Here is a 25,340-nt window from a genome sequence, read left to right on the forward strand (position 1 = left end):
ACTCAAAGATGCTAGATTTAAGCTACAGTTCTCTAGTTCCGGAAGCTAAATGAAAAGGGTACTATTGAGTCTCTTGTGTCTTCTGTTCAAGTCAAATAACTTACCCTTTGCAGACAGATCAACAGTCTGGGTGGACCCACATACATCAGGCCGGTTTGCCAATAACCGCTCCTTCCGCTACTCGAACGTCTTTGCAGCGAACTGCGGCTCCTCGTTCACCTCGATCTTGTACTTCAACACGAGCATGTGAGGATTGCGATGCCCTCGGTTTCGAAGAAGCGTCGACCGATGCACGCGAGGGCCCCTGCGCAGGTAATTTGAGCAAGTGCAGGAGAAAGGAGAGGAGAACAGAGGAACGAGATGAGCGTACCCGCACTAACGAGCAGAGAGGTGTCGCACGGCCAATCTTTCTCGAGGAACCTCGCGGGCTTGAATGCCTCCGGGTCGTACCAGTATCTCGCTGAATAAACGTCACCACAGCCCAATTTACATCAGCAGTGGGTCATGAAAAGGGGCGAGGGGTGTGTACACATACTCCGAGTCATCCCAGCCGTGCGCTATTGCTGGCTGGGTACCGGCGCCCTGTATTGCATACTGTAGGCTGGGCGCATAGTGACCGGCTGACAGGTTATGATTGCAAAACTCTCAAATACCCATCCAAGCGGATATTTGCAGCACCGATTGTTGATGAAGCACTCACTTGAGCCACGGTAACAAAAAGGAAAAAACATGTTAATGCAAACTTAGGTGACCTACAGTGCCATTTGAACTGTCGACCTCGTGGCTGAGGCGGAAAGGGATCATAGTGCGTCAAGACCACTATACCAATATCGCAACACATTTGCAGGGCTTTGGTAGCATATATCGAAAGAAATGACAGCGTGTAACTGAGGAAATATCGTTGCCGAAGAGTCTGAAGAGTCCAACTTATCCATGCACGAATTATTGCAAGCAATGGAAGCGATGAAATGCCGATAATGTCCTCCCTGCGGGCATTATCGTCTCGATTACCCTTTCGCAAAAAGGATTACAGTAAGGTGACCGGGGTTGCTTTCTTTGCCGGGTGCCTGGACCATACCCCAAGCCCGGCTGGACCTGATCATTCCGAGCTGAACGCTCTCTGTTGCCATAAGCACAGACAGATCGCCCGCTTATTATCTCACGCCGCTGTGGCTGTGATTCCCACGTTTATTGCCAAATATAGCAGCCATTATAGTTAGCGCCGTCGTCCACATCATGAAACGTCCGAATCATCGATCCAAGAAGCTATACGCATGGGTATATAGGGGTATATCTATTCAGCACTTCCCTTGAGCGCCTTGTTCCCACCACATCCTCCGGTCCCTCTACGACGCGCCCGCCATGAGCACCCCAGCCGGTAACGCGACAGCAGCTTTGCCGCCGCCGTTGACGACGGAAGAACTCGACCAGACGTTCGGAGTGCTCTTCATTGGTTTCGTGGTCTCCACGGTTTTGTATGGCTTGACATTTTTCCGTAAGAGAATGGTCTTCAGCCTGCTAAAGTCGAATCTGAATGTTCACCGCGATATAGAAACATACATCTATTTCTCTCGTTATCCCAAAGATAATGTCTGGACGAAGTCGACTGTAAGTTTCTCGGCTTTGTGACGCGGCTCGAACGCAACCAATGCCTGTCTGTAACAGGTCGGCTTGCTGTCGTGAGTTCCGTTCACACCACGCATAACCTTTGACCCTATGTTCCGCCTTCAGTCTCTTGGATACAGCGACGTCCGCTTTGAGTGAGTCCTACACGGTACGTTTGGTGCGCATACACTGATCTCCCTGGCACTTCAGTGTCTCAGGCCCTCTACTACTATCTTATTACAATGTTTGCATCACCGCTCGGTTTATTGGACGCGACTTCGTGAGTTGCCCTGCTCTCAACCGAGGTCCACATCTCACAGATGCTTCGGCGCACAGGACATTCTGCGTAAGCTATGAAATTCACGAAGCTACCTCCCGCCCGACTGACGCTTTGATAGGCTGAAAACGGCTTGGCGATCCTCGTCGCTTTCCTCGTTCAAATGTAGGTGTCTTTGCAGACCCGCGATGCAGGGCCTAATATAGACTCCTCTATCCAGTTTCTTTGCTATCAGGGTATGGACAGGTACGCTAGCCTAGCGTGTTTTCGTCGTCAGAGCCTGATCCATTTCAGTGAGCAACAAGAACTGGGCGCTAGCGGGTGCCATCGTATGTGCCAATGCCCTCAGTTTGGGTTGTGTCGCTAATATATACCCGCAGGCTTTCTTCGCAGTGGCAGCGTTCGGTAAGCTGGTACTACCATCAACCTGAAGGCGGTCGTGTCTCATTGCAATTTGTCCGCCCCCAGCTTTCGGAATCAGTACGTTCCCCTGCATACTACAAATGTTCAGACCTGTCTGATCCGCTATCTTTGTAGCTATGACCGTGCAAATGTCAGCGTTGCGCACAGGCTTCCGTCCTCCGTCACACTAACACCTACCTCTGCCCCGCAGTTTCAACCAGAAGCGCCTCTCCGAGCTCGCAACCACGCACATGAAGGTCGTCGCAGCGCTCTCCCAAGGCCTCGCGACGCTCGCCGACATCATGATCACGGGCGCCCTGATGTGGTACCTGTCCCCCAGCCGCAACGTCCTGATGAAGGGCAAAACGTGAGCGGCGCGCGGCGTTCTCGGGCATCGTACTGATCTTGCGCTGCGCAGGCCGAATGGGTGGTTCGAGAAGCTGTGCACGTATGTTATCAACCGGGGGACGTGTGTTGCGTGAGTGTCCCATTCAGTTTGGTGCGTTATGACCGGGAGCTCATGCTTTGTACAGGGTGATCCAGTTGGCGTACTTACTGGCGGTATGTTCGGCGCGCATCCGCTTTGAGATCGTACTCAACGACGTCCCACTCTAGTTCGTGATCGTCCCAGCTAAGCAAATCTGGATGCCCTTCCACCTCGTAGTCTCAAAGGGTCCGTCGTATCGTCTTCGTTCTAGTCGCTTTCTTCACTGAGACAAACACAACCGCTCTAGTGTACGTCAACACCCTCCTCGCGATGCTCAACTCACGTGAGATCACCTCTGGCCGCGGCGCATACGAAGAAGAATCCGTGTCGACCACCACCTCGCAGCCGAAGCTCAGCTTCGGTCGGGGCGTCACGAGCGACACCGGGATCAGCAGGAGCGTGCGGTTCAACATGGATACCATGGTCAGTGCCAGTGGGAGAGACTTCATGGGGATGTTGGCTGATGGTAAATGTTCGTAGCAATCGGCGGACGGCGAGCATAACATCGAGCTTGACAAGCTCGATAGCCAGGGTGCTGTCAAATTTGAGGACGACGTGAGTTGCGCTCTATGCGGGCCTCTCATGATTGCGTGCTGACTGGCATATGTGTTGCCTGCATAGCCTGTATTCGATATTGCGGGTCGTGATCACGCCAAGAGTCCGCTCGACATCAAGGTTACACAGGAAACATTCACTGCGTAATTCGTCTGTCGCTCGGGCTGTATCACCTTTTTTTCGTTGTTCTTCTATTTATCACTTGGATCTACGTTGTGGAACTGTCTTGCTGTCGTATGCACTTCGGTCGCGATCATCTTGGGGTGTCCATTTATTTAATATTGTATATGTACACTGATATTCTTTGCTCATGTCCAGTGGTCGTGTCACAGGATATCCTTCCACCCATCAATCATCGTTGAACAAAGATACAAACTGCCGGAAGGATTGCATTCGGTCTTCTACCATATGATCTTTCATCTGATTCCGCAACTTGAGGCTGCAAGGATCACATCGAATGAGTAACAATTTAATGAACGAGACATGCGTGACCTACTGCGTCGTCTCTCCGTCTTGACCGGTGATAGCAATGTTTTGCTGCTGAAAGTCGACCTCCATCGTGAGACCATCAAGAAACATTAGACGATAACGTCGGTCTCCGCCTTCATTCCGATACTGGACGCACCACCCCACGGAAGGTACAAAGCGAGTCTGGAAAGCAGAGGGGCTGCCTGTATTAGAACAGATCTCGTTGTGGTCTTCATTATGCGACATTTTATCCGCAATTGAAGTTAATTCAGGCCCAGTCGAATCAGGTCGACGACCACCGAAACATTCCGAACGCGTGCCAGGGGAAAATCTTGCAGAAGCCGGTCTTTGCAGAGCGTGTGTAGGATCACTCCTAGGCATATGCGGCGTCGCGGTGTCAGGCAGGCAGTCTTTTGTCTTCATCTCGAGCTCTTCCAATGTTTCACAAACTCGGAGAAAAGTCCAGAGGCTATCCAGTCCGTGCTTCTCAGTGGGATCCAGAGAGGCCAAGTTCCCCTCAGTAAGCAGTGCCTCATCCGAGAGAGTACTGCCAGTAAGGGATACGACTTTCTTGATCCATTGTCCAGTTTCAGTGCCTGCTTCCGTGGAGTAGGGGAGGTAACGCGAGATCTCCAGCGACAGCCTGTTCCTCGATAACCGCATTCGCATGCCAGGCTTGTGTGTATCGCCATCAGTCTTGGGAGAGACCAAGTCAGAACCTGCAGGATTTCCCGGAGACTGGAATGCAATTTCTATGTCGCCTTGCGGCTCGTTTGACATCAGGGTGCACCGGGCGTCCGACATGTGCATGGTCAACTATACCAGACGAACAGAACCGATAATTGTAAAGGTACACCAATGTTTACTAGTCACGCACCTTAGGCGTCCGCTGTTTGATTTGCTGGAGGACGCGCCCGGCATCACTATACTGCTTCCAGTACTCCAAGGGCAGATTATTTATTGAATAAACAGCACTTGGTTCCACCAGACAGCAGGGAGTACTGAGGTGCGGCGCATCATAGACCTTTACCTATCTCGTCACAATAGTCATCTCTTATGTGAGTACTCCAACGGGCAGTCTAGCCTACATACCGTCCGCCCATCAGCATTGACGACAAGCACTTTATCTCCCTTCCTCCCTTTCCTGCGTTCCCGCTCGCGGAAGTCGACCAGCACCGACCGCGTCTGGGCAAGGATGGATATCTGACCACAGGACAATTTATGCGTTTGAGCCTGTAGATTACCAGTCGTGAGTATGGCAGGCCTCGTTAGACCAGACGGAAGTGTAGGGAGAGACGGGAGCTGCGATTCTGGCGGACCAGGGAGAACCGGAGCCGTGACAGTGGCAGCTTTCTCAGCAATCTCGGCAGCAGGACACGAGCCATCTCGTAGCCAGGGTACAGAAGCTCTACGGACAGATGGAGGACCAGTACAACTATCTTGAACTATAGGAGGCTGCAGAAGGGTGAACTTCTTCCAAGCAGTTTTGCCTTTATTGCCGCAAGTAGGATCGTCGGGTTCCTTGTTACCGGAAAGTGAAGTACCCGCAGAAGTCTCCGAGCCACTGCCGTCTGTCAGAGCCGGCGGAGAAACCAGAGATACCGCACGAGATCGTAGTTCCATAGACCGTTGGTCCGAGGCAACAGCAGGATCAGGAGCAGAAAATACTCTTCTTCCGATCTGAGTCTGGGGGAAACGAGGTTTATCCCTGACTTTAATTTCTTCACTCAGAACACGGCGTAAATCCAAATTCATGACTGAAGGGAGCTTGGGGTTTCCGGGGCCAGTGTTGAATCTGTTGATGAGGGGTTGCCGAAGGTTGAACTCTTCTTTCGGTGTGGCAGGGCGTAGCTCGGAGCTTTTTTGAGATCTCTGACGCTCGGGGAATGGTAGATCGTTCTCCTGCGTAACTCCGGGTACCATCAGACTACAGAGATGTCCACCTGAGCTTTTCGTTGTCCTGGGATCCAGAGAATCTGTACCTAAAGAAGGGTCAAGGAACGGGTGCGACAGAACGTCGTCTATGTCAATCCGTCGCCTGGGGTCCTGTGAACGATCAGCTCTACTCAATAACACGGTTGAGTATGGTCAGCAAGCTACCGTGCGCAATAACCGCGAAATCAAGTCTTTGGTGTGGAGCGACGTGTCTGTAGGCAATTCGTATTTTCCTCGTGAAATGCGTTCATGTGTTGCCGCGATGGAACTGGCCTGCGAGTGGCTATAACGCAAGTCGAATTGACGAAGAAAAGCAGAAATACCTCGAAAGGTGGGATGCCGTTCAGGCATGCTATCAGGACGCATCCGAGAGACCAAAGGTCGGTGGGGAAGCTGTAGGGAATGCGGGCAATCATTTCGCTGAAGAAAACCATTATGAATCGATATCTAGTGGCACACCGGGCGATACTTACGGTGAGACGTAATTCGGGGCGCCGCAGAGAATAGAGGAAGTAGAGTTTACCGTAGGAAGGCGGATCGCCAGGGAGAAGTCGCCGAGTTTCTGTAAAAAGCGCGATTGGTCAACATAACTGACAAAGGCATGGATTACTCACGATGCGGTATTCGTTGGTAATTAATAGGTTGGTAGGGTTGAGATTTCTGTGCAGGACGAGCTCTTTCCGCAGGTAGGCCAGTGCGTCAGCGACGCTCTTCAGGACGCCTCGAAGTTGATTGTCAGAGAGTACGGGGAGACGATGGGAATTCGAATGCTGCGAGAGGTAGTCGGAGAGGGTCCCTTGAGGACAGAGTTCTAGGACGTGGTAGGTAGCGCTTGGAATGGAGAAGACAGAAAAGAGCGAAACGATGGATGGATGGTGAATGGATTGATGCAATGCCGCAGATTCCGCGTTAGCTCCAGGAGATGACTCGTCCTCCTGGTCTTTTGACGAAGTGGAGAGTATCTGGGTCATATGCACTGTTTCAGTGAGAAACACAGCAGAGCTGACAGTGCACACCTTCTTCAAGGCTACTTTGCGATTCCGGAGGCGACCGCGTTTACACACAGCAATGTACACGATAGACGAGCGTCCTCTCCCTAACTCTTCTTGAAGAGTGTAGTTCTGCAAGGTGAGCTGATCTATCAGTGGTAGAAAATATGCGATAGTTGGTGGGCGCACTTGTAGACTGTCGAAAGTAGAACAGGGAGGAAACCCATAAGTCATATTAGGCGGAGATACAGTAAACGGGTGGGTATCTCGAAACCGTCCAGGATGGAACCAGAGCAATACAGTGTCGAATACGAGAGAGCTCTCGATGAAGAAATTCCAAAACAAGGCCAAAATTGCCCGAACATTCAAGCTTGAGGAGCGCGATATACCTTCGTCCTCTCGGCAAAGTCAAGCGCCTTTCCACGTGACCGTGCCCTGCCCGACGTTGCCCCCGCCCAGAATCAGAAAGCTCGGCGTCCTGAGCACTGTGCAGGTCGATGCAGGCAGCTGCAGCAGGTATTCTAAAGCTCATAGGTGAAGACAGATACTGAACATACAGCTGAGCACGTATGATGATGGGGAGCAACGGGACTCACGTAAAGGGCTTTACTATGTATAGAACCAGCCATAGACGCCGTATAGCTGAGCGCACAGCCTCGACAAGCAAATATCACACCCGCCCGCCTGCGCCGACCGTCCAAGTTCTCCTTTGCTACGTGCACAAACCCATCCGCTCGTTTTCTCCTTGTAATGCGATCCCTACTAATCCCCCTCTCCGCCCTGCTCCTTTCCTCCGACCGCGCGCAAGCCGCCATCTTCCCGCTGCAGGCCCGGACACGCTCATGGCACACGCGCGCGGACGTGAACGCCTCGGCGACGAGCAACGGGACGATCCCCGTGCACAACACCCACAACGCAGAGTACATCAGCAACATCACGCTCGGCGGCGTGAGCATCCCCGTCATGCTGGACACGGGCAGGTACGCAGCGCAGTGACGCCCGGACCCGCCGCGGGTGATTTACCTCGTCGGACAGCTCGGACCTGTGGGTCGCGCAGAATATCCCTAACGCGAAGGACACTGGCAAGTCTGCGAAGCTTTCGTACGCCGTGGGGACGGCTGCTGGTGCGTAGTCTGTCCTGGCTCTAGGGATCGGGACTCACGCGACTCTGCAGGTGACATTTATACCGCACCGCTCGAGTTTGATGGCTACACCGTACCAGACCAAGCGTTCAGTGAGTGATCAAGCCGCTCATGACCCTCGCGCCCCTAACCTCAACCGCAGTCATGGTCACGGACACCAAGTCCTTCTCGACCGACATTAGCGCGCAAGGCTACAACGGCCTCGTCGGGCTGGGACCCAACTCCGGCTCGGTGATCTACAAAGAGATCGACAACGCCTCAGGCGACACGATGCTCAACCGCATCTTCTCGCAAAACAAGACCTCCTCCAACTTCATCTCCTTCCTCCTCTCGCGGCTCGGCGACCCGACGGACACGATCCCCGGCGCGTTCACCATCTCCGAGGTCGTGCCCGGCTACGAGAACATCACGAGCATGCCCAAGATCGCCGTCGAGAAGGTGCACCGGCTCACGAACGCGGACCAGCACTGGCAGATCTACACGGACAAGAACGGCGTGATCGGGCCGGACGGGCAGCCCATCGCGGTCGACTCGATCGTACCGAGTGCGCCGGACGGGCAGCTGGTCGCGGTGCTCGACTCGGGGTTCACGCTCCCGCAGGTGCCGCGCGCGATGTCGGACGCGATCTACGGGCGCGTGCAGGGCGCGGTGTACGACGAGGACAGCCAGGTGTGGACGGTGCCGTGCGACCAGCTGCTCCAGATCTCGTTCAAGTTTGGCGGGGTGACGTACCCGGTGCACCCGCTCGACACGGCGACGAGCGATTTCAACTACACGGACGCGACGGGCAAGGCCATGTGCATCGGCGCGGTGCGTCTGTCTCTCCCGCGTTTGTGAAATCTGGGCAGCTGATTGGGTTACCCCAGTTCCAACCTATCACCAGCGCGTTCAGCCTGCTCGGTGAATACGACATGATCCTCGGCATGGCCTTCCGTGAGTATCCCCCGCCCCCCCTCCCTCGTCCCCACACTCACCCCCCGCAGTCCGCAACGCGTACACGCTCCTGGACTTTGGCGACTTTGTCGAAGACACCGCGGAAGACACGGGCGACCCCTACGTGCAGCTCCTCCCGCTCACCGACGCCGCGCAAGCCAAGAGCGACTTCATCGCCGCGCGCCTGAACGGCGTCGACACGACCGGCGACGCCGCGCACGCGCTGCTGCCCGCGTCGCAGATGAAGCACTCGCCGGAGACGGAGGAGGAGAAGAAGAAGGCGCGCGAGGAGGAGATCCTGAGCCGCTGGCCGTACATCCTCGTCGGGTGCCTCGCGTTCGTCGCGCTGAGCGTGGGGCTGTGCGTCTGGCGGTGCTGCTGCCGCCGCGGGAAGAAGGGCGGCAAGGGCGCGAAGGGCGGGATTCTGGGCGGGGGGCTGAAGGGCAAGCCGGTGTACCAGCCGCTGAGCGAGCCCGCGCCGCCGGCCATGAATATGCAGCCGATGGGGCAGAGCGCGTATTCGGATCCGTATGGGCGGAGGTGAGGGGAGGTGAAGGAGTGTGCTGCTGCTATGCTGTTTAGTTTACCAGTTTGTAAGGTACCCCGGGTGGGCGATGGACCTTGTCGGGTGCGCTTGCGGGTGGTTGTTGTATATATATATACACCGGATTTAATGCAAGGCGACCTCGCGACCAAATATTACTGCTCATAAGCAAAAGAACGAGGTAATGTATATTACAGGAACAAGATCCGCTACCCGACGTCGACGGCTAGCCGTCTACTTGTTCCCGACCATCGTGCGATAGTCAAACGCTGACGCCCAACCAGGCGAGCACGTTCTGGAGCTTATCGTACCCCCTCTGGCCGCTGAGCCCGCCGACGACGATGATAAAGTGGGCGAGGCCGGCGGCGACGATGAAGGTGACGACGCTGGTGGCGGAGTACATGCTGTTCTTGGCGTCGCCGACGTCCATGAGGGGCTTCGGCGGGGGGATGTTCGTCACCCAGCGGCGGTCGTCGTCGCTCGGGGTGGAGGGGGAGACGGGCGTGGTGGGGTCGCCGAGGACGGGCGAGGACGGGCGGAGGTGCAGCGCGGGCTTGCCGTTCGCGGGGGCGCGCAGCGCGTCGAAGAGGCCGGCGTTGAGGGCGAAGGCGATGTTGGCCTCGTCGAGCATGGCCGCTGGAAACCAGCGTGAGCAGGGCTGGCGGGAATCGCGGGAGCTACGTACCCTTGAGCTGGGCGTCGTCGCCGACGCCGCTGTCCATGCCCGCGCGGAACCACTCCTTGAGGCGCTTGAGGTCGCCCTGGGTGCCGGGGGCGGCGCTGCTGGCCGGCTGGTGGAAGGCGTAGAACTGGACGCCGGGGCGGTCGGCGGGGTCGAGGCCGTACGCCTTGGCGAGGCGGCGCTTGATGGTCTGGCCGCCGCTGAGGTCGCCGAGGTAGCGCACGTAGGCGTGGGCGAGGAGCAGGGCGGGGTGGGAGTGGGCGACGGTGTGGAGGCGGGCGGTGTAGGCGGCGAGGGCGGCGCGGTGGGCGGGGGAGAGGGCGGTGTGGAGGGGGTGGGACTGCCACTGGGAGGCGGGGACGTCGAGGAAGTGGGCGATGTCGGCGGCGAGGGCGGCGGTGCGGGAGAGGACGGCCGGGTTGTAGGACGGGGCGAGGACGGGGTCGGCGGCGTGCTCCGCCAGGGCACTTTCCAGGGCGCTGCAGGTCATTAGCACAGCGATAGCGCGGACTGGAGGGCAGACTCACTCGTACACGTGCCAGAGCATCATCAGAAAGCGGACATACTCGTCCTGGTCGAGCTCGCCGCGGACGAGGTAGCCGGCGCCGGCGCTCTTCTCGAGCTGCGCGTGGGCGCCGGACGTCCCGACGCGGAGCAGCTCGGAGACGGGGCGGGCGTAGTCGAGGGAGGCGGCAGACATGGCGACAGGGGCTTGGCCAGCAAGCGAGGTGGTGTAATTTGAGCAAACTGCAGAGCCTGCGCAGCCGCGACTCGACATGGCGTGATCGGCGCCAATCTTATCTGATAACCCACAGTCGGGAGCGACGTCTTCCAAGTCGCTCTTTGCTAATCGGTCACGCTATTCGTTTCATCATAGACTACGAAGGAGAACTTCATCAATACAAAGGGGGTGAAGGCCGAGACTATGCAAGCAAGAGAAAAAAGTCCGCGGTTCGTACATTTGTTTTGGTCAGAGATGAAGATCATAGTAAAATGTCTAGTGCTACAGGATTTATCGCTAGATGAGAAAGCTACTCCAATAAAGAAAAATAAAAAGTTGAAAGGCAAGGCAATAGTTCCGGACTTTGTTCGAAGTTGCAGGGTGCATATCCTGGAAGACGTGTGTCAGCCCAAGTCGAGGTGCAGGCTCAAAGCTTTGTCTGGCCTCACCTAATCCTGCGACTCGCCGGGCTCCCCACCCTCCGTGGCGCCTTCCCCAGTCTCCGTTCCGCACGCCTTCTCCGCCATCTCCCTCTGCGCCGCCGCCCTTTCCCGCAGCGACGCGATCAGCTCCTGCTGCTGCACCGTCATCTCATGCATCGCCCTACACCCCAAAATCATAAGCTCCCCGGGCATACAACAATGGTGCTCGAGACGCTTACACCATCAACCCCCCCAGCTCCCCGATAAACCCGCTCACCGTCCGCGCGGCGCTCTCGTACCCCTCGTTCCCGCGCATCACCGCGCCCACCGCCTCCTCCACGCCCGCGACGCGCGCCCGCAGCACCGCGAGCCCCGCGCTCATGCCCTCCACCGCGCGCGTGAGCGCCGCGGTGTCGCCCGCGACGCCCGCGACCGCGAGCTCCGTGCGCGTGGCGACCGTCGTGACGTGCTGCGTGTTCCGCTCGAGCGAGAGCATGTGCCGCGTGAGCGCGTCGCTCGTGCTCTTGGTCGACGCGAGGCGCTCGGCGAGCCAGCCCTCGAGGATTTTGAGGGAGTAGTTGAGGTACTGGTCGAGGCGCTGGCGGTCTGCGGGCAGGTCAGTTATAGCACGCCGCGGGGAGCGGGGAGGCGCGAGGGGCGCACCTTCGGGCGACATGCCGCTGTTGGGGGCGTCGCGGAAGGGACGGACGACGAACGCGTCCGGGGGCGGCGGGGGGCTGGGAAATCGGGCGTCAGCGAATGAAGGGGAAAGGGCGGTGGCATGCCACCCACATTATCGGCCGGGGGGTCGTGCTCTCCCGGATCCTCGACCTGAGGAGCTCAGGGCTCGGCGGCAGTCCGGGACTGGTGGGGGGCTCCGGGAATCGTCGCGACATGACGGGTAACGACAAAGGGATGATGTGTAAGTGCGAGGTGACGGGTGATTGTCTGGTCCCTTTCTCCCGGCCCTTTTATATCTTCTAGCCCAAGCCACATCTCAGGGTCCTCCCCTCTCGTCCAATGGCGAGCTGGAAACCCAGAATCGATGCCACCAGGCCCAGCCGCACTTCCCTTGACTTCCCTCCGCAAGCGAGCTTCGAAACCACACAGAAGCATCCCCCCCTTCTTCTCCCAAAAATCAAGGAATATATCCGGCACTCCTCTTGTTCCCCATATCGACTGATCCGTTATCCATCACTTCCGCTTGTTCTCTCATCACCCTATCAGACCCTTTAGCAACAAAAGGCGAAGAAAAACAAAGGAGAGCATTTGCGGAGGTGTGGGCGTCTGTGGGTCCCCCCGTCCCGCGCGGACGACCACTCACATCCAGGAAACTGTGATCCGAGTCTCTCCCGGCGTGATAGGTTTCTGTTTTTCTTTGCAGCCTTTTCACATTACCCGAGCTCACCCTTGATTGCAGGGTTTGGAAGAGATGTGGCATGGGATGTTCCTCGTCCCTCGGACTCAAAAATCAGTGTCTCCCTCTTTCGCCCCCCCCATTCTCTCCCTCATGCTCTCACACAGATGCTGGTGCAAGCACATCTATTCCGGCGCTCCCGTTGCTCGCAGCAGGGTAGTTTGAAGGGAGACTGTCCCCGATGCGGTCCATGACCCGGTGGCCCATGGGTGCCAGCTGCCGTCGTCCACCGCGCCATGGACTCAGCGTTGAGGGAGAGCACCGATCGACCAGTTCACAGACGTTTCACGCGAGAACGCCTGGCGTGTTGGGTAGACACCGCACTGAGATAATAACACAAGGTACCGACAGCAGTCCGAAAGCAGTATCTACTATTAATCCTAGATCAACATATTATATCATATATAACCCCGTACCCCTTCAGGTCTAAGGCTAACGACGAGGGACGAATGAGCAGCCGCTCCTGTCCCGGTATACCTGAGCGACAGGCCATCATGACGTGCCATGCTCGGATTTCCACCACTGCAAAGACAAAGGCGTCAGCTTATTGAATCACGGCAAGACGGAATCGACTCACCTCCACCATCCTCTTCACGCCCTCTTCCAGGCCAACCTCCGGCTCGTACCCCAGCACACGCCTCGCCTTCTCGATATTATGCCACCGATGCACACAGCTGAAGGTAACCCTGAACCGCGTGAACGCGGGCTCCTTGCCCACGAGCCAGCCCCACCACTCCGCCGCGTACGCCAGCGCCATCCCTACCTCGCGCGGGAACGTAATCCGCCCGCGCTCCGGCGGCGCGTCGGGCGACGACGCGCGCAGGCTGCGCCAAACCGCGCGCGGGAAGTCCCAGAAGTACGTCGGCTCGCCGTTGGTGATGAAAAACACCTGCCCCGCGACCTGCAGGGGGTCCGTCACCACCGAGCTGTCCGCGTCTGCTTCCTTTTCCTTGCGGGTGAGGGATGCGTGCTCGCGCGCGCGCGCGATAGCCTGGTCAGATAGGGGATCGAACCGCGAGCGGACGACGGGGCGCGGGTGCGAAATGGCGGTGTACGGGGCTTTCGGGTCGGGGGATTCGAAACGGGCTTTGATCTCCTCCGCGTCAGGGGGCGGCTCGACGTACGGGCCGAGCGGGCGGGCGACTGATGTGGGCTGTCGGTGCGAGCCGGTGGTAAGGGAGACGGTGGGCAGGTAGTAGTTGATGATGGACTGGGTCTCTTCTTCGGTGAGCTGTTTAGGTGGGACGAGCTTGTCGGCGGCGAGCAGGTGCGCGTGGGCGACGTTGGTGACGTAGGTCCAGTCGAACAGGTTGGTGTTATCTCCGATCTGGAAGTGGGTCTGATTGCGGGCGAACACTTGAGACAGACCGTGCATGACCTGGCGGTCTCCGGGCCTACTCGGACGTCAGTTCGCTATGCATGGACCGGAACCGGACACTAGACGCACCCGAATATCCCAGACGGTCGCAGGGCCACTGTCAAGAGACCGCCCTTGCCGTTTGCTGCGAGTACCAGTTGTTCCCCCTTCGCCTTGGATTCGTTGTAGGCGTCCATGGACTTCTCCGGAGGGGTTAGCCGTTCATCAATGTTCACCAGGTCTTCGCCGTTAAACACGACGCCTGCCGAGCTGGTGAACACGAGTTTGCGGACGCCGTTCGCGATGGCAGCGTTGATGACCGCTTGGGTACCATCGACGTTGACTTTCCAGTACAGAGCCGGATCGTCAATGCCGTGAGGGGGTGAGGCAACGTGCATTATACATGTTGCGCCGCTCTAGGATACGATGAGCCTCGCAGAATAATGAGAATATATGTGACATACCTTCTGAACTGCCTGCGCTACCTGGGCCTCCTCGCTGATATCTCCCGAATAAAATGGGACATCATGGTACCTCTGCACAATGTCAAATATGGATACAGAGTCGCCGCGGGCGAGGAGCTTGTCGACGATGTGCCGCCCGAGGAAGCCGCTGCCGCCGATGACGAGGTAGATATCCTTGGGCTGTGTCGACATGGCTGGCGGTGGTAAAGAGGGGGTCCCGAGCCGGCTGCCACCCGCTCGACTTATATTTTTCGATTGCTGGACTGACAGGCACGATTCTGGGACCATACCATTTCGCCGCTCTCAGGCTGTGATTGGCTGGTCTTTGCACCACGTGCGCAGGACGCGCGCCACAAGTGATCGCCACGGCGCGTCGGTGATTTATTGCACTTGCACTCACACTTGAACGGGCCGGGCACTCGTATTCGCTGGCTTTGATTCGTCTCAATACACTCTGCGAACAGGGCACCATTTGAACTGTCTGGCCATGGCTCCGAAACGTCCCAGCAATGATGAACTAACAGCCACACAGCGGAAAAGGCAGAAGATGGACACTGCTCGTACAATCAATGTCCAGCCTACATCAGCTAACGCAGGGGGGAACGCTGCTGCGGGTCCGTCGAGAGTCACCTTTGCTGATAGTCAGTCGACACGCCACCTGCGATTGACTACGCTGGGACTGATTGTATCTAGGTCTCAAGGGCTTGCCTAGCGCATTGGATGTCGAGAGATTCGCGGAGGTCTGCACATATCTTCGCTACATGAACCGCTGAGGTGGCTCAATGTGCGGCTTTTGTTAAAGGCAAGAGCTTTCGAAATCAATGCAATGGAACAATCTATGAAAGACATAAAGTGCGTGCCCTGCCGAGAGCAAGGATTCATGCCTAACGAGTAACGCTCGCCACCATCCAGAGAAGCCAAGACGACTCGCGTGTGGCAAGAACTGCCTCGGCACCTGCGTCGCAGAGCAGCGAGCCATGACGTCCGCCGCGTCCCCGCCCGACTTCGGGATAAGGCTCGCGCGGAAGTAAGCCATAGACTTGTGTCAACCTGCTACGGCTACTCATCTACTGGCTTATAGATGGATGCGTCAAAACGCAAGCTCTCCGGAAAATCCAAATCGAAGCCAGGGAAGAGCAAGAGAATAACTCGCACCGAATCTTTCCTCAGAAGACAGCGTACGTCCTCGACCTAGCCTCAAACGAGTTTTACCGAAGACGTTGTAACTTTTATGTAGGCGATAAGACTTGGCTGGAGACCCATATTTGGCATGCAAAGCGAATGCATATGGAGACGCTCTGGGGATATTCTTTGGTACGTCGAGAACACGACACCCTCACGTACAGCGCATTTAGTCTGTGTCTAGGCAGTGACACCAACTGAGAAGTCCTTCAGGCCTTCCCACCGTGCCTCTGTGCACGGTGCCATTCTGCATGATGCGTCATATTACTCTCTAATTGAACTCCAGGGACCGGAAGTGGAGCTGAAAGGTATTTTGGAATACTGCTGTGACCCGCAAGGTCCGAGTCCTGGTGCTCAACGGTCAGTTTATGATCGATCTTTGTCACACACATGTACTAACTAATTGAGTAGGTATACTACTGGCTCTCGTACCCTTGATACTCATGCCTACGAGCCCGGCGACTTTCCGTATGGTTTATTAGGACCGGTGACCATTATGTGGCGGCCGAACAGGCCGTCGATAAACGCGGATGCCGCAAAGGTCGACGCTCCCAAGACAAGCAAGACTCAAGGCAGCGACACAACCAAGGCCAAGTCCAAGGCGAAGGAAGCGCCACAAACCAATATCATAAGAACCGTGTGGATCCGCTGTCATCCGGACATGTTCGACCCTGTTTTCAATGCACTCCGCACATCCGCGTCTCACATCCTAGATGCCCGCAAGAAAGCCGGCAATAGCGACTTCTGCAAGATTGACCTGGCTGACCTTCGTGAACATGTGAATGTGTTCGAGATCGTCGGTCCGAAGTCAAGTCAAGTGATAAAGGGAGCGCTGCGACCTGTCAATGAGGATAAGAGGGACGAATTCAAGAAGGTAGGTACGGTGAAATTTCGGCGTGGTTCTCCATTGAAGGTCATATGAATAGTTCTGGTCCTCGTTGACTGATCTACAGTCTGCCGGTTCCATCCCTCGGGGGATGGTGGTCGGCCTGAAGGTCTATGATCCGCGGCTCAGGTAAGGATGTTTACCAGTTCCCGCGAAGTTTCAATCCAATAGATGGTTCATAGCTTTCCGCCTAAGAACGCAAAACCGAAAGTGGCAAAAGATGACCTACCGAGCCTGTCACTCCCTTCGGCCACGTTCCCTACGTCTACTCTCGCGCAAAGCGAGATCTGGGAGGAAAACGTTCGACACGCGCTCAGGAAGCCGCGGTACAAGACGAAAGATATAGACGAACGGAAATCCAAGGTAATACGGGTGACATTCTCCGTGGATGGCGATTTAATTGATGTGCCCAGAATCTCGTTCCCGGTACTCCTTTGTCTCCTGAACGCCAAGACGATCGAATACCTGCCCTGCTTATCCAGCGCTCCATCGAAAGGCCCGCTGCCATCTCTGCGTCCTCTTCGTCCTCTTCAGCGAGAGAAGGAGACAAATCGGACAATGGGCTCCACGGTTGGATGCTCATCGTTCCATCCGGGTGGTCCATGCCCTTCTTCATGTCCCTTATTCACACCGGCACACGGGTTGGTGGGCAAAGAGAGCGCCAGACGCAAGCCTTTGAGGCGGGAGCGGCGTACTTCCCCCGCGACTATCCGTTCACGGCTACGTATGAGTCGCAAACGAATGCCGCTGCCGCTAAGGAGAAGGAGAGCTGGGAGAAGAAGCCGCCCGCGAAGCGGGTGAACTACGGCGCAGTAGGGACTAGGAGCCCTTGGAAGCCGGACTGGGACGTTGTGCTGGGCTTGCGGACTGCTTCCGTTACTCCTGCGGCTGAGTCGGAGGATCTGGTGTCTACGCAAAGAGAGCCTCGGGCGGCAAACGTCGAGATCAAGCCATGGTTGCTTTGCGGCCCTCAAGTTCCTTCCGTACTGAACACTATCTTCTCCATGCTCAACCCGACTGCGGGCCTTTTGGAAGAGCTTAAGAGGCTGCGCATGAAGCGTAATCTTGACCCTATCGGGAGTATTGCCAATGCGGACTCGCTATGGAAGGGTGCGCTCGTCAGGGTCAGAGTAAACCTACTTGGCCGTGGGTCTCCGGGAGAGCTTGCCATGCTATACCAGACGGAGGATAAGGATTTGCGTCAGTGGATCAAGACTAGGGCTACTAACAGAGGTCGCATTCTGGAAGATAATGAAGAAGAACCCGAGGTACGTCGCAGTACGCGGTTGCTCTAGCCTCGTAATGATAACGGCGCCACGAAAAGGTGACCCACGCAATCCCATCTTCGGATGCCATCATTGGCTATGTGACTACTGGCAACTACTCGTTGTCCAGGGGCCAGGGATTTGCGATTGGTGCTGTTCCCCTGGCCCGGATACACGACCTGAAGCAGCAGGCCGAACGGTTGCATCTTGGTGCATCAATGCACACGATGGTACGGGATAGAGGCGATACAATCTGTCGCCTGGCACGCGTAGGAATACTGGGTTCGTGAGCGTATTCTGCAGTCCTGTGAATATCAGATCACATGGTACGGTATGCAATTACTCGGGATGATATCGATGAGTTGGTCAGTCAAATACATATCATGGTTATCGTGGTGTGCAGCATCTACAGTCCCAGGACAGTATGCCAGATGGAAAGTGTCGAAAGCGAATGAACAAACTAAGGATACAGCTATCGGATAGCAAAGGGAACGTCCAGCGTCTAAAAGGATTCATCTTAGTCAAGTTTCCATTTATCGAGCGCAGCCTTGACGAGCTTGGCCATCTCGTCCCGCGCTTGCTTCTTCGCGCTCCCGGTGAGACCCTCGAGATCGTCCAGCATGCCAGGTGAGGCCTCTAACGGATCGAACTGGAGAACACGGCCGTCCCTTATCGGAACAGAGACCATAGCACGTGCAGGGACTGGCGTAGCGGGCATGGGATCCGACTCTCCGGAGTCAGTTCGAGTCCGAGTGCTGTCGTGCGATGAGGAAGGCGGCTTCCAGGTCGTCTGCAAGTTGTCTGCCCGCGAGTTCGCGCGAGAATGCGAGGGTCCCCCTTTGGAGGAGGACATCGATGTGGAAGTCTTCAAGATCGTGATGCTATTCACGCGTTTATGCCCGTGCCCATGTCCGTTGATGGCATTGCGAGGATTCGAAGGCCCCTCCATCTTGTCGTCCGGGTCCATGCTTCCCCATAGAGGATTCTGCAGGGGTGAACCGTTTATACTGAGCAGGTGTTCACCCTTGCGGGGCCACCGGGGTGCAGGAGGGTAAGCGGGGGTTTTGTGTGGCATGGAGGGATTGAACACCGCGCTGCTAGGTGGTCGCGTAGAGCGTCCGAATGCGACAGACTTGGAAGGCGAGGCGGGGCGGGAATGTGGGAATGGGATGGTTGTAGGTCCTGTGGCGAACCGGGTAGTCTTGGACGGGCTCGGGGAAGGTGCTGGTGCTGAAGGCTTGAAACGCGCCTGTAATAGGAGGTCAATCAGACTACATCTGTAACAGGAGATCTTATGCACCTACCGTGCCGGGTGTTCGCCCCATCTGAGCTTTCATGCGCTGAGCCGTACCTGGACCATTTGAAGGGCCGGCTTTCTTGGGCGTTGTAAACCCTAGTCGTGCTATGCGAAACTGAGCAACTACAGTGTCTACACATGGAATCGGCCTTACCGTTCTTCCGCGCCCGTAGAAGCTCTGCGTCGAGCCCGCTCTTAGATGCCCCTTGGTCATCAACGTCCGTATCCCACTTCCTCTTCCTGACACTTCTCGCTATCTCCTCTGTGTCCGCAACCATCTTCTCCCTCTGCACGCCAAGAGTCGCTGCTTGTACATTGCCGTCATACTTGTCCATGAACTCAGATATGGACATATTCCGGAGTTGCTTGGGCATGCGCGAGATCAGCCCCTCCTGCCGCATCCTGAACTGCAGGATTCCATCTTCAGCCCATTCTTCAAATTGACGTGTCTTATGTTCAACTGGTATTGAATAAATGAAATTGGCGATGATGGAGGCAGATGGAGACTTACGCTCGATCTCGAGATTGGCGAGGAGCTGGGCCTGCTCTTCACGAGTATATTTTCGTGTTGAGTCTGGTAATTCCATCCTCCAACTTGCGATTCGTGTTCAAGATGTAAATTACGCGTCCAGACGGTATAGCAATCGCTGAACGCGTACGGGGACCAAGATATCGCGTTGGTGACCGCTGAATCTAGTAGACACGAGTAGAGCAAGTCCCGGAAAGCCACTTGCTGAGTTTGGACCGTAGCGAAGCGAAGCGCTGCGGTCCCACGCGTCATGCCTCGGAAGGCTCGGATTCGTCTTTGTCCCTCTATGTACATTGCAGCCAAAATGCTGTCTCTCGCAGCTCGTCGAGCAAGCAGCTCTCACTTTCCCTTACGACGCTGGGCGGGTCAAACGATATCTACCAGTCATGTCGTAAAAAATGAGACCGCCGCGACTTCAACCAACCTGGGGCCTGTTGCTGCACCCAAGAAGCCAATTGGCGGGTTCCGAGGCGGGTCTGTGTCCCTAGTTGCGCTGTAGGACGCGTCGATTTACTCCTTCAAATAGTATCATAGGCTTCCTTTTCGGATTCTCTCTCGCGGCATCCCTTGCCGCTTATAATCTGCTGGATGAGTATCGACAGGCTTCCGCTGCTTTGCAGGCAAGTGTTGCCGAGCTACAGCTCAGCACTGAGAAGGTACGCATCCGCACTCCACACTTTGACTATGCCTGATGATCACGTTATAGGTGTCAGCCCACGTAAGAAGGATTGAGGCGGTCGAGAAAGATCTGAAAGCTCTGTCCCAAACATCAGCGAGCAAAGAGGAGGTTTCTAAGCTGCGGACGGAGATGAAGAAGATATACGATGGTCTCCATGTTGGTGCGTAACTTGAGCAGTCGTAATACCCCGACATCACGCTCAATACACGTTGCTTCCAGAATTCCTTGACTTGCGGTCGCATGTGTGGGGCATACGTGAGTTCCTTACAACACATGACTCTGTCTTCGTTCTTACTGTGCCGCGTTACCATAGAGCAAGATGTGCATGCACTATCGAAGAAAGAATCTACCTCCGTTCGCATCTGATAGAGCGTGTATCATTAGTGCTTCGCCTTGCGCTGGAAACTCTAGAGGTGTGGGCTCTTCCACTTGCATGCGATAACTGGGTCGGCTGCGACTGGCGCAAGTTTGTCATCCGCCGGAATGCTGCACTCTGTCTGGAGGTACCTCCAACGAGCACAGTGCTTACTCGTCTGCCCTACCCATTTTCTACGTAGGTCAGATGTTTACAATAGACAGTGATGATTGAAGCAGCGAGATAGCAACAATCGCCGAGGTTCCCGCCGATTTCCCAGTGACTTTGTCCCTAAGATGAAGTGAAGATGAATCCACCGTTAGCTGGCTCAGGCTTTAGGTTCATGGAGTCCTTCAGTGGTTGCAATTACCGCCTAGAACTGCAGGAGGCTCAGTAACCGTTGATGCTATCACTGTCGACGTCGACTCGACGGACCGAATGAGACTCTTGTTTGACCGGTATGTACTGAGCTCCAGTGAGCATGGTTGAAGCCTGAGGCCCAAGTACCTGAAGGCGGCCGACGCATGCACAAACGACTTTTATTGAGTGATCGCCCTACCGCGCCCGAACGTTGATCGCATCATAGGCCGGCAGCGACGGGAGCGTACGGTTGCCGAGCAGCACCAGGTCTATTTTCCAAAGTGCATTTCACTTCGTCAGGGTGCCTTTACATCCCGCTGGGGTCCATGAGTGGCTGTGCGAGGTCTGGTCAGTCCCCTGACTGCATCGCCGGACTCCTTCTCCAGCACAGTTTCTGAGCATTTCTCTACTGTGTATGGCCTATGTATGACTTGCTAAAGTATAAGACACAGCTACAGAATACAGAAAGTGTGCACGACTGCTCTAGAGAGCGCTTGAGGCGTAGAGCAAGTATCATGGGGGTCCCGGTGAGACTCCGGGAAGTCCAGGAACATCTGTAGCCGGGAACTGAAGAGCTTCTCGACTCTCTGCTTTTCAAGCGAGATCTATGGTGACACTTGATTTGGATCTGTACTTGTCGTAACTTGTCAGTGAGTCCCAATCCTTTAGCAATAGCATATTATACCATACTGTGGTGCGCTACTGTATTACTGTACTTTAATTTTGCTAGAATTTGCAACTTCTACAGGTCCGACTTTCGTGAACTCCCGAAGGCGCCGGACTCGGGGTGCGGGTCAATGGACTTCAGCTCGCCCAGCAAGTGCAACCGGCACGCAGAAATTTGGATCTCGGATAGTAAGGGTCCTTCAACAATACAGCAGCAAACTTAATTACTGGCTTCAGTCTTCTATCACTGCTCTTGACCCGGAGCATAGCTGGAGGGCGAATTCAAGTAGGCATGAGGAGCTGCGAAAGGAGGGTCTCCGGGTCCCACAAGGACCCCTGAAAATACCGATAGATGCCGGTGCCAGTCCGGACAAAAAAGGCACCTCGGGTGAGGAACGCCGGTCCCAGTCCGGACGTAAATGGGGGGCTCAGCCGGCCAACCCGGTTTTTTAGTCCGGACACCAACGGCACTCCTTCAGTGAGGGCGGTTGTAGTCCGGACATGGTCAGCAGCCCGTCACTTCCTCCCGACTGGTACATTATCATTACCCAGTATGGTGTTTTGTACCAAATAAGGATAGACATGCATGGAATTATACAGTTTTTAGTATCACGACGGCTTCCGGCGTCCAGTGGCTGGCTGTAAGACGAAAGCCACCATGCTACAGGCCATTGAGTCTGATGGGGAGGGTGACGAAATTTAGGGAGGGACATGATCATCTATCTCGAGAACTAACTTTCATAGATGGTTCAGGATGGTGGGCTAGCATACATACACCCTAGTATCTCGTGTCTAGAATGAATTGTGGACTACAATGGGTGATTTTCGCTGTTTCCTAGAGGCCGGGGCCATAGTCCGGACATGAATCCGACCTTGGCCGAGGCGGGTATTTTATCCGGACATAAAGGCGGAGGGCAGCCAAAAAAAGTCCGGACATGACAAAATCGAGTCCCGCACCGGCATCTATCGGTATTTTCAGGGGTCCTGTCCCACACCGCCGAGATCAGTATTGTATTTCCGGGGTCCGGATACGTAAGATCGTGCACTTGAGCAATGGCATTCGCGAAATAGACCTGGTGCTGCTCGGCAACCGTAGAGCGAATTGTCGGACGTCGTTATTGCCTTTTCCAGATATGTCATTCTCCAGTTCTAACTTCTCCCGTTGTAAGGTGAAAGGACTTGCTCCGTAGGCGAGCTCGAGCTCCTGGAGCCAAAGACGAATAATTAAAGAAGATCACTTTCTAGCTCTTGTCCTGGATTTAAGGGGCCGGTTGCCAGTGGTTAGCCAAGCAGCTTCGGCAATGGATGACAACCCGAGCCCCCTGCGTAACTTCGCGACCGCAGAAGAGTAAAATGGAAAGATCAGGTCCGGGCCTCGAGCGGGCCGCGTACGCTATAAAGGAGCGAGATACGAAGTCCCTGCTCACCTTCATCTCCCCCCTTCTCTCGTTCTTTTTCCACCAGCTTGGTCTGGTTTCCGATTGCGTTAAGTCGTTCAGTCAGTCTTCATTCAATTATACAAGACCATTGTTACTTACACGATACTTCCCGTGCAGATTTGCTGATTACTGGCGGTGCCATCCTTTCTTGACTTCCAACTTTCATTTTGATACAACACCGTCGCCCTGCAAACTCTCTCGGAATGCTCTCCTACAAGACCATCGTTCTCGCTCTTGCCTGCTCTGCGTTCGCGCTACCCATCAGGCGTGAGGTTCCTCAAGGTATGCAAATCATTCTCTCGCACTGTCGTCCATAAATTCACCGGTTATCACATAGAGCACTCTCACGAGTCCATTCTGACGGCCGTGCGCACGCAATTGAACAAGAACAACCCTGACCAGATCCAGGACCCTGTTTTTGCCCTGCTGGGTGCTGCTGCAGCATCAAAGGGGGCGGGCAAGATCACCGTGAGTGGCACGACATGGGGATCATTTATAGTTTTCTGAAGGGTGTCTTTCTCTCTGCAGGACACCGATTGCTTGCAGCAAGCCGTCGCTGATCAGGCTTTCACGAACGCTAAGGCAGACGGTGATGTTGATGGTATGGTCAACGCCCTCATCTTCCGTGCGCTTGAGCGCAACAGCGGCTCCGTTGGCGCTACGACCAATGCCTGCACTAGCATTCAAGCCAAGAACCCCGAAATTGCGGCCATCCAGCAACACCAGGATCCCGCTTCGGACAACGCCGCTGCCACCAACAAGGCTATTACTCTCGAGCTTGCCAAGCAAATTGCTTCTGTCGGCGGCGACCCCCAGTTGGCGCTCAAATCCGGAACATTTGCTCCGGGCACCAAGGGTGACCCGACCGCGAAGGGTAACTCGTGCGATGATGCCAACGATGCCGAGGGCTGTATCTTCACCCAGAACTTGCTGGTGGAGGACGCTACCGCCGACGAGATCAACGCTGCAGTCGCTGGTATCTCGGCTTCTAGTGGATCGTCTACTGCTACCTCTTCCGCTGCTGCCTCTACTGCTACCGATATAAACAACGCCAGCCAGTGCACTCCCGGTAAGCTATTTACTCCACAATGGTAGACGACAAAACTGATTGTTGGTAGTGACGGTTACTGTTACGGCATCTGCATCGGCTGCTACGCAGACTAACGCTGCTGCTGCTGCTACGACAACCTCTGCTGCTGCGTACGTCTCTCTCATTTTCGCCAAGTATCTCAGCTCATTGTGAAATCTACCGAAGTGCATCCTCCAGCGCCGCTGCTTCGGGTGGAAACCTCCAGACCTTCACTGGTGCTCGTACGTATCCTACGTTTACTTCATATGGAACCGTCTTTAAATAATGGTGTACAGTTGGGGGTATCTCTGCCCCGGCAGTTACAGCTGGCGGCCGCGGTTTCGTAGTCGAAGGCAGCGATGACTTCCTGAATGTCGCTGCTGCCCTTGGTCGTTCGTGCGATGTTCAGCACAACAAGTGCGCCAACGCCGCCAACTCCGGCGGAAGCTTCTCTGTTGGCGACTGCGATTCCCAGAACACCCAGTGCCGGGCTGCTATCAACTAGGGGAAAGGTTGTTACTGAGGGTATATAGGGAGGCGGTCTACGCTCTGTCTGGGAGGTATACCCGTAGATCAGGGTTGATGGGTACTTGTATCACTACTTTGTTTGGCTTGGGATGTCAGGTGTACCCAGCATCGCAATTGAACTAACTTGCCAATCAACTCGAAGACCGTGAGAACCTGGTGAGAAGTGAATCTGATCATAGGAAGGTTTACGGTCTTAATCGGATTACATAAGCAACTCCCGCCACCGCTGCAAGTCAAGCTCGGGAGGCGGGCAGATGCAGCCTCCTCCATGAGGGTACGGTAGGGTAGAAAATTCGGAATAAAATTTCTTTGAACTATAGTACATGTGCAGCTACTGTACAGTGCAGCTAAGTAAGGAATAAATACCAGGAGCAAGCAAGTAGGTCAGCTAAAGCTCGGGGCAAGCCACAGATCTGGGTGCCGAGTGGACTGTGATGCCGCGGTTGGGACTGTGAATTTCCCGACCCGAACCTAGCTGAGGAGGGGGTCGATTTTGGCGCGCGCCCGCGCCAAATCGCGTCACGACGCGATTTCCGCTGGCGAAATTCACAGTCCATAGCCTTGGCATTTACAGTCCCTCGGGTAGATATCTGGTTACCTCACCCGCGCGTTTGTAGGGTTCCCGAGCGCCTGATGTGCTTCTTTGACCCTCAAATATTACTAACAATAGCATAGATTATATTTG

At 55.5% G+C, this 25,340-nt stretch overlaps 10 protein-coding genes across 10 annotated transcripts; 5 read left to right on the top strand and 5 right to left on the bottom strand.

Annotated features, from left to right (window-relative positions):
- Nucleotides 1-1,362: 1,362 nt before the first annotated feature.
- Nucleotides 1,363-3,696, top strand: GLOTRDRAFT_139097 (uncharacterized protein; the record flags this gene model as incomplete). The annotated part of the gene is made up of 19 exons (XM_007868630.1): nucleotides 1,363-1,495; nucleotides 1,553-1,608; nucleotides 1,666-1,679; nucleotides 1,732-1,760; nucleotides 1,816-1,885; nucleotides 1,942-1,951; nucleotides 2,004-2,047; nucleotides 2,103-2,128; nucleotides 2,177-2,211; nucleotides 2,263-2,287; nucleotides 2,351-2,362; nucleotides 2,420-2,435; nucleotides 2,496-2,651; nucleotides 2,703-2,762; nucleotides 2,818-2,845; nucleotides 2,900-2,957; nucleotides 3,019-3,194; nucleotides 3,252-3,326; nucleotides 3,393-3,696. 19 exons carry the CDS (start codon nucleotides 1,363-1,365, stop codon nucleotides 3,471-3,473), a joined length of 1,104 nt encoding a protein of 367 aa, XP_007866821.1. The 3' UTR covers nucleotides 3,474-3,696.
- Nucleotides 3,697-5,780: 2,084 nt separating this feature from the next.
- Nucleotides 5,781-6,700, bottom strand: GLOTRDRAFT_43735 (kinase-like protein; the record flags this gene model as incomplete). Its single annotated transcript, XM_007868511.1, has 5 exons — nucleotides 5,781-5,840; nucleotides 5,895-6,002; nucleotides 6,053-6,149; nucleotides 6,203-6,291; nucleotides 6,344-6,700. Coding segments are annotated over 5 exons (711 nt in total), but the record flags the coding sequence as incomplete, so codon positions are not given.
- Nucleotides 6,701-7,391: 691 nt separating this feature from the next.
- GLOTRDRAFT_61667 (acid protease) lies at nucleotides 7,392-9,817 on the top strand. Its single transcript, XM_007868631.1, has 6 exons — nucleotides 7,392-7,698; nucleotides 7,754-7,842; nucleotides 7,893-7,952; nucleotides 8,003-8,670; nucleotides 8,727-8,793; nucleotides 8,844-9,817. The coding sequence occupies exons 1-6, from the start codon at nucleotides 7,469-7,471 to the stop codon at nucleotides 9,335-9,337; spliced, it is 1,608 nt and encodes a 535-aa protein (XP_007866822.1). The 5' UTR covers nucleotides 7,392-7,468; the 3' UTR covers nucleotides 9,338-9,817.
- GLOTRDRAFT_129885 (heme oxygenase-like protein) lies at nucleotides 9,600-10,719 on the bottom strand (the record flags this gene model as incomplete). The annotated part of the gene is made up of 3 exons (XM_007868632.1): nucleotides 9,600-9,973; nucleotides 10,023-10,498; nucleotides 10,547-10,719. 3 exons carry the CDS (start codon nucleotides 10,717-10,719, stop codon nucleotides 9,600-9,602), a joined length of 1,023 nt encoding a protein of 340 aa, XP_007866823.1.
- A 470-nt stretch (nucleotides 10,720-11,189) lies between these two features.
- On the bottom strand, nucleotides 11,190-12,058 carry GLOTRDRAFT_129886 (uncharacterized protein; the record flags this gene model as incomplete). The annotated part of the gene is made up of 4 exons (XM_007868633.1): nucleotides 11,190-11,343; nucleotides 11,402-11,768; nucleotides 11,826-11,899; nucleotides 11,955-12,058. 4 exons carry the CDS (start codon nucleotides 12,056-12,058, stop codon nucleotides 11,190-11,192), a joined length of 699 nt encoding a protein of 232 aa, XP_007866824.1.
- A 788-nt stretch (nucleotides 12,059-12,846) lies between these two features.
- Nucleotides 12,847-14,624, bottom strand: GLOTRDRAFT_77094 (3-beta hydroxysteroid dehydrogenase/isomerase). The gene is made up of 4 exons (XM_007868634.1): nucleotides 14,401-14,624; nucleotides 14,027-14,352; nucleotides 13,157-13,973; nucleotides 12,847-13,101 (listed from the first exon to the last, which is right to left on the bottom strand). Exons 1-4 carry the CDS (start codon nucleotides 14,590-14,592, stop codon nucleotides 13,072-13,074), a joined length of 1,365 nt encoding a protein of 454 aa, XP_007866825.1. The 5' UTR covers nucleotides 14,593-14,624; the 3' UTR covers nucleotides 12,847-13,071.
- A 1,015-nt stretch (nucleotides 14,625-15,639) lies between these two features.
- On the top strand, nucleotides 15,640-18,023 carry GLOTRDRAFT_77099 (POPLD-domain-containing protein; the record flags this gene model as incomplete). The annotated part of the gene is made up of 7 exons (XM_007868635.1): nucleotides 15,640-15,714; nucleotides 15,767-15,942; nucleotides 15,991-16,456; nucleotides 16,509-16,597; nucleotides 16,651-16,831; nucleotides 16,882-17,736; nucleotides 17,793-18,023. Exons 1-7 carry the CDS (start codon nucleotides 15,682-15,684, stop codon nucleotides 18,021-18,023), a joined length of 2,031 nt encoding a protein of 676 aa, XP_007866826.1. The 5' UTR covers nucleotides 15,640-15,681.
- Nucleotides 18,003-19,626, bottom strand: GLOTRDRAFT_139102 (uncharacterized protein). The gene is made up of 4 exons (XM_007868636.1): nucleotides 19,542-19,626; nucleotides 19,185-19,490; nucleotides 19,038-19,135; nucleotides 18,003-18,982 (listed from the first exon to the last, which is right to left on the bottom strand). The coding sequence occupies exons 1-4, from the start codon at nucleotides 19,615-19,617 to the stop codon at nucleotides 18,251-18,253; spliced, it is 1,212 nt and encodes a 403-aa protein (XP_007866827.1). The 5' UTR covers nucleotides 19,618-19,626; the 3' UTR covers nucleotides 18,003-18,250.
- A 237-nt stretch (nucleotides 19,627-19,863) lies between these two features.
- GLOTRDRAFT_77100 (uncharacterized protein) lies at nucleotides 19,864-20,864 on the top strand (the record flags this gene model as incomplete). The annotated part of the gene is made up of 5 exons (XM_007868637.1): nucleotides 19,864-20,033; nucleotides 20,086-20,215; nucleotides 20,266-20,398; nucleotides 20,458-20,493; nucleotides 20,552-20,864. The coding sequence occupies 5 exons, from the start codon at nucleotides 19,864-19,866 to the stop codon at nucleotides 20,602-20,604; spliced, it is 522 nt and encodes a 173-aa protein (XP_007866828.1). The 3' UTR covers nucleotides 20,605-20,864.
- Nucleotides 20,865-23,044: 2,180 nt separating this feature from the next.
- GLOTRDRAFT_116411 (uncharacterized protein) lies at nucleotides 23,045-24,790 on the top strand. Its single transcript, XM_007868638.1, has 7 exons — nucleotides 23,045-23,117; nucleotides 23,176-23,340; nucleotides 23,396-23,526; nucleotides 23,587-24,127; nucleotides 24,177-24,258; nucleotides 24,314-24,369; nucleotides 24,424-24,790. The coding sequence occupies exons 2-7, from the start codon at nucleotides 23,262-23,264 to the stop codon at nucleotides 24,630-24,632; spliced, it is 1,098 nt and encodes a 365-aa protein (XP_007866829.1). The 5' UTR covers nucleotides 23,045-23,117; nucleotides 23,176-23,261; the 3' UTR covers nucleotides 24,633-24,790.
- Nucleotides 24,791-25,340: the final 550 nt, after the last annotated feature.

The sequence above is a fragment of the Gloeophyllum trabeum genome (genome assembly GCF_000344685.1).
Source record: "Gloeophyllum trabeum ATCC 11539 unplaced genomic scaffold GLOTRscaffold_00008, whole genome shotgun sequence".
In the NCBI taxonomy this organism is placed as follows: domain Eukaryota; kingdom Fungi; phylum Basidiomycota; class Agaricomycetes; order Gloeophyllales; family Gloeophyllaceae; genus Gloeophyllum; species Gloeophyllum trabeum.

Excerpts from the sequence above, each read along its gene's own strand:
- GLOTRDRAFT_139102 (XM_007868636.1), bottom strand. The coding sequence starts at position 19,617 with ATGGAATTACCAGACTCAACACGAAAATATACTCGTGAAGAGCAGGCC. Across the intron at positions 19,491-19,541 it reads CGCCAATCTCGAGATCGAGC|TTGAACATAAGACACGTCAA; the intron begins GTAAGTCTCCAT and ends ATTCAATACCAG. Across the intron at positions 18,983-19,037 it reads TGGGGCGAACACCCGGCACG|GCGCGTTTCAAGCCTTCAGC; the intron begins GTAGGTGCATAA and ends CTCCTATTACAG.
- GLOTRDRAFT_61667 (XM_007868631.1), top strand. The coding sequence starts at position 7,469 with ATGCGATCCCTACTAATCCCCCTCTCCGCCCTGCTCCTTTCCTCCGAC. Across the intron at positions 7,953-8,002 it reads CGTACCAGACCAAGCGTTCA|TCATGGTCACGGACACCAAG; the intron begins GTGAGTGATCAA and ends CCTCAACCGCAG. Across the intron at positions 8,794-8,843 it reads GATCCTCGGCATGGCCTTCC|TCCGCAACGCGTACACGCTC; the intron begins GTGAGTATCCCC and ends CACCCCCCGCAG.
- GLOTRDRAFT_77094 (XM_007868634.1), bottom strand. The coding sequence starts at position 14,592 with ATGTCGACACAGCCCAAGGATATCTACCTCGTCATCGGCGGCAGCGGC. Across the intron at positions 14,353-14,400 it reads TAGCGCAGGCAGTTCAGAAG|AGCGGCGCAACATGTATAAT; the intron begins GTATGTCACATA and ends ATCGTATCCTAG. Across the intron at positions 13,974-14,026 it reads CGACCGTCTGGGATATTCGG|GCCCGGAGACCGCCAGGTCA; the intron begins GTGCGTCTAGTG and ends ACGTCCGAGTAG.
- GLOTRDRAFT_116411 (XM_007868638.1), top strand. The coding sequence starts at position 23,262 with ATGCTCTCCTACAAGACCATCGTTCTCGCTCTTGCCTGCTCTGCGTTC. Across the intron at positions 24,259-24,313 it reads ACGACAACCTCTGCTGCTGC|TGCATCCTCCAGCGCCGCTG; the intron begins GTACGTCTCTCT and ends AATCTACCGAAG. Across the intron at positions 24,370-24,423 it reads CCAGACCTTCACTGGTGCTC|TTGGGGGTATCTCTGCCCCG; the intron begins GTACGTATCCTA and ends AATGGTGTACAG.